Source organism: Salvia miltiorrhiza, chromosome 8, assembly GCF_028751815.1.
Source record: "Salvia miltiorrhiza cultivar Shanhuang (shh) chromosome 8, IMPLAD_Smil_shh, whole genome shotgun sequence".
Taxonomy (NCBI): domain Eukaryota; kingdom Viridiplantae; phylum Streptophyta; class Magnoliopsida; order Lamiales; family Lamiaceae; genus Salvia; species Salvia miltiorrhiza.
The window spans coordinates 11,496,020-11,498,298 of record NC_080394.1 but is presented as its reverse complement, the minus strand read 5'-3'; the positions used below and the strand labels follow the sequence as shown (position 1 = coordinate 11,498,298).

Below are 2,279 nucleotides of genomic sequence, written 5' to 3'. Positions count from 1 at the left end.
GTCTTGCATAAGTTGGAGAAGAAAATGAAGATAAATTATAAGCCACTTGAGCTGGCTAATTTCGTAAAATGATAGAATAATCAATAATGTGTTTAGAATCATTCATTTTTCTCTAGTGCAACATACGGGAAAAATTTCCTTAAAAAATATAGTACTTCCCCCGTCCCATTAAATATGGTAGATATGATAATTAAGAAAAAATAATTAAAAGATAAAAATGATAAATAATGATCGAGTCTACAACTTTTTGTGAGAGAGAGTAAATTTTTTATTTATAAAAAAAGTCAATATTAATAGAACAAACAAAAAAGAAAGAAAGTCGTTATAAATGGAAGGGGAGGGAGTAATAATTTATAAAGATATTATTGCTTTTCCGAATAATGCCATTTCTCTATTTTTCTACAAAACTCCTATCCAAGTCGGCTACAAGCATACAGCCAAACAGCGCCTTCGTAACCTAACCACGGTTCCGTAACCTAACCTAACCAAACCACGGTTCCGTGACCTACGACAATAATGAACCCAGTGCGCACTGCGCACCCGGTTTATCTTAACCTCAACCACTCCCTAACCTAGCTGTATTAACCAATATAAATACCCATACACTCCATCGCCACAATCATCAGTTCAGCATTTCAGTCCCTTCTCCTTAATTCTCTTCTCTTTCTCTAAAAATCAATGGCGTCTGCCGACGTTGAGTATAGGTGTTTCGTTGGTGGTTTGGCATGGGCCACCACCGATCAGTCGCTCGGTCAGGCCTTCTCTCAATTTGGCGAGGTCATCGAATCGAAGGTCCGTTGTCGCAGAGATCGGATCCGACCCGATTCACTCTGATCTGTTAACGTTACTGTTACTGTTACTACTGTTACTCTCTCCGTTACTACTGTTACTCTTTCTGTTACTATTTTACCCCTGAAACGGTACGTTCTATCTTCCTCTCTCTTTATAGAGTTGAAGATCGGATAAAATCGCTTTTCAGTTTCATTTTCACCTTTTTTTTAGTTATCATTTTACGGGATCTGGTGTGAATTTGATTGGATCTAATAGATTCGTTTTGTTATTGTGATTTGTTTTTGCAGATTGTCAACGATCGCGAGACCGGTAGATCGAGAGGATTCGGTTTCGTGACATTCAAGGATGAGCAGTCCATGAGGGACGCGATCGAGGGGATGAACGGACAGGAATTGGACGGCCGTAATATCACCGTCAACGAGGCTCAGTCTCGCGGAAGCGGCGGTGGAGGCGGCGGAGGTTTCCGTGGCCCACGCCGCGAGGGTGGCGGAGGCTATGGCGGAAGCGGTGGTGGTGGTGGTGGTTACGGGCGCCGGGAGGGTGGCGGTGGCTATGGAGGCGGCGGTGGCGGCGGGTATGGCCGTCGTGAGGGCGGTTACGGTGGCGGTCGTGGAGGTGGTTATGGAGGTGACCGTAGCTACGGTGGTGCTTCTGAGGGAGACTGGAGGAGTTAGTTGTTATGCGGTTACTTTTTGTTACCGGTGTTGGTTGTTGGAGTATTTCGCTTGTTGTGGTTTGTGGTTTGTCGTGGGTGCTGTATTTTTGACCTCTCGGCTGTTGCTGAAGCTTTTAATTGTACGTTAGAAACCATATGTTTGCAGAGTTCTATGGAATGAAGTAGATTGAGGTTTTAACCCATCCTGAATTTTGATTGTTAACCGGAAGATGAATTAAATATTGTGTATTAATTTCTTATATAAAAACAACAATTGGTAAAGGAATATGAAATGCCAAGAAGCTGAATATAATCGTCATTCACTAAAGGATCAAAAATATGATCCGGCAATTAAAATTTGTTGTGCAACTTATGGGGCACTGATTTCAGAGTTATCAATTACCAATTTCACAACAAAATCAAAAAATAATTTACAATTTCACAACTTCATATAATTTGTTAATAAAAATGATTTAACTTCAAAATATTTTGATTAATTTTTGGACTATCTTATGGTCAAACACCCAATCTGTTATGAGTCTCTTAAAGGGATATTGGCTGTTGTGTATAACGAATGAGATGATGGAGGCGAAGTGCTTTCTGCGGGGAGAGAGAAATGGGGCTGTGGAGATTCTGGAGAATGATTTAAAACTAATTTTGGCAGCGCCTTTCAGATTTATGGTCATCAGAAACTGTCTTTTTAAGGAGATTAAACCTTTGAGATATTGTGCATACACAACGATGATCAGACGTAGATGAACAATTATTAATGTATTGTCATACCAAATTTAAGATATATACAATTAAAAAATTAGTTCAAAGTTTGTGTATT

General features: G+C 40.1%; 1 protein-coding gene across 1 annotated transcript; it reads left to right on the top strand.

The window, feature by feature from the left end:
• The first annotated feature begins 552 nt into the window (after positions 1–552).
• On the top strand, positions 553–1,657 carry LOC131000985 (glycine-rich RNA-binding protein-like). Its single transcript, XM_057927139.1, has 2 exons — positions 553–792; positions 1,080–1,657. The coding sequence occupies exons 1-2, from the start codon at positions 679–681 to the stop codon at positions 1,464–1,466; spliced, it is 501 nt and encodes a 166-aa protein (XP_057783122.1). The 5' UTR covers positions 553–678; the 3' UTR covers positions 1,467–1,657.
• The last annotated feature ends 622 nt before the right edge of the window (positions 1,658–2,279 follow it).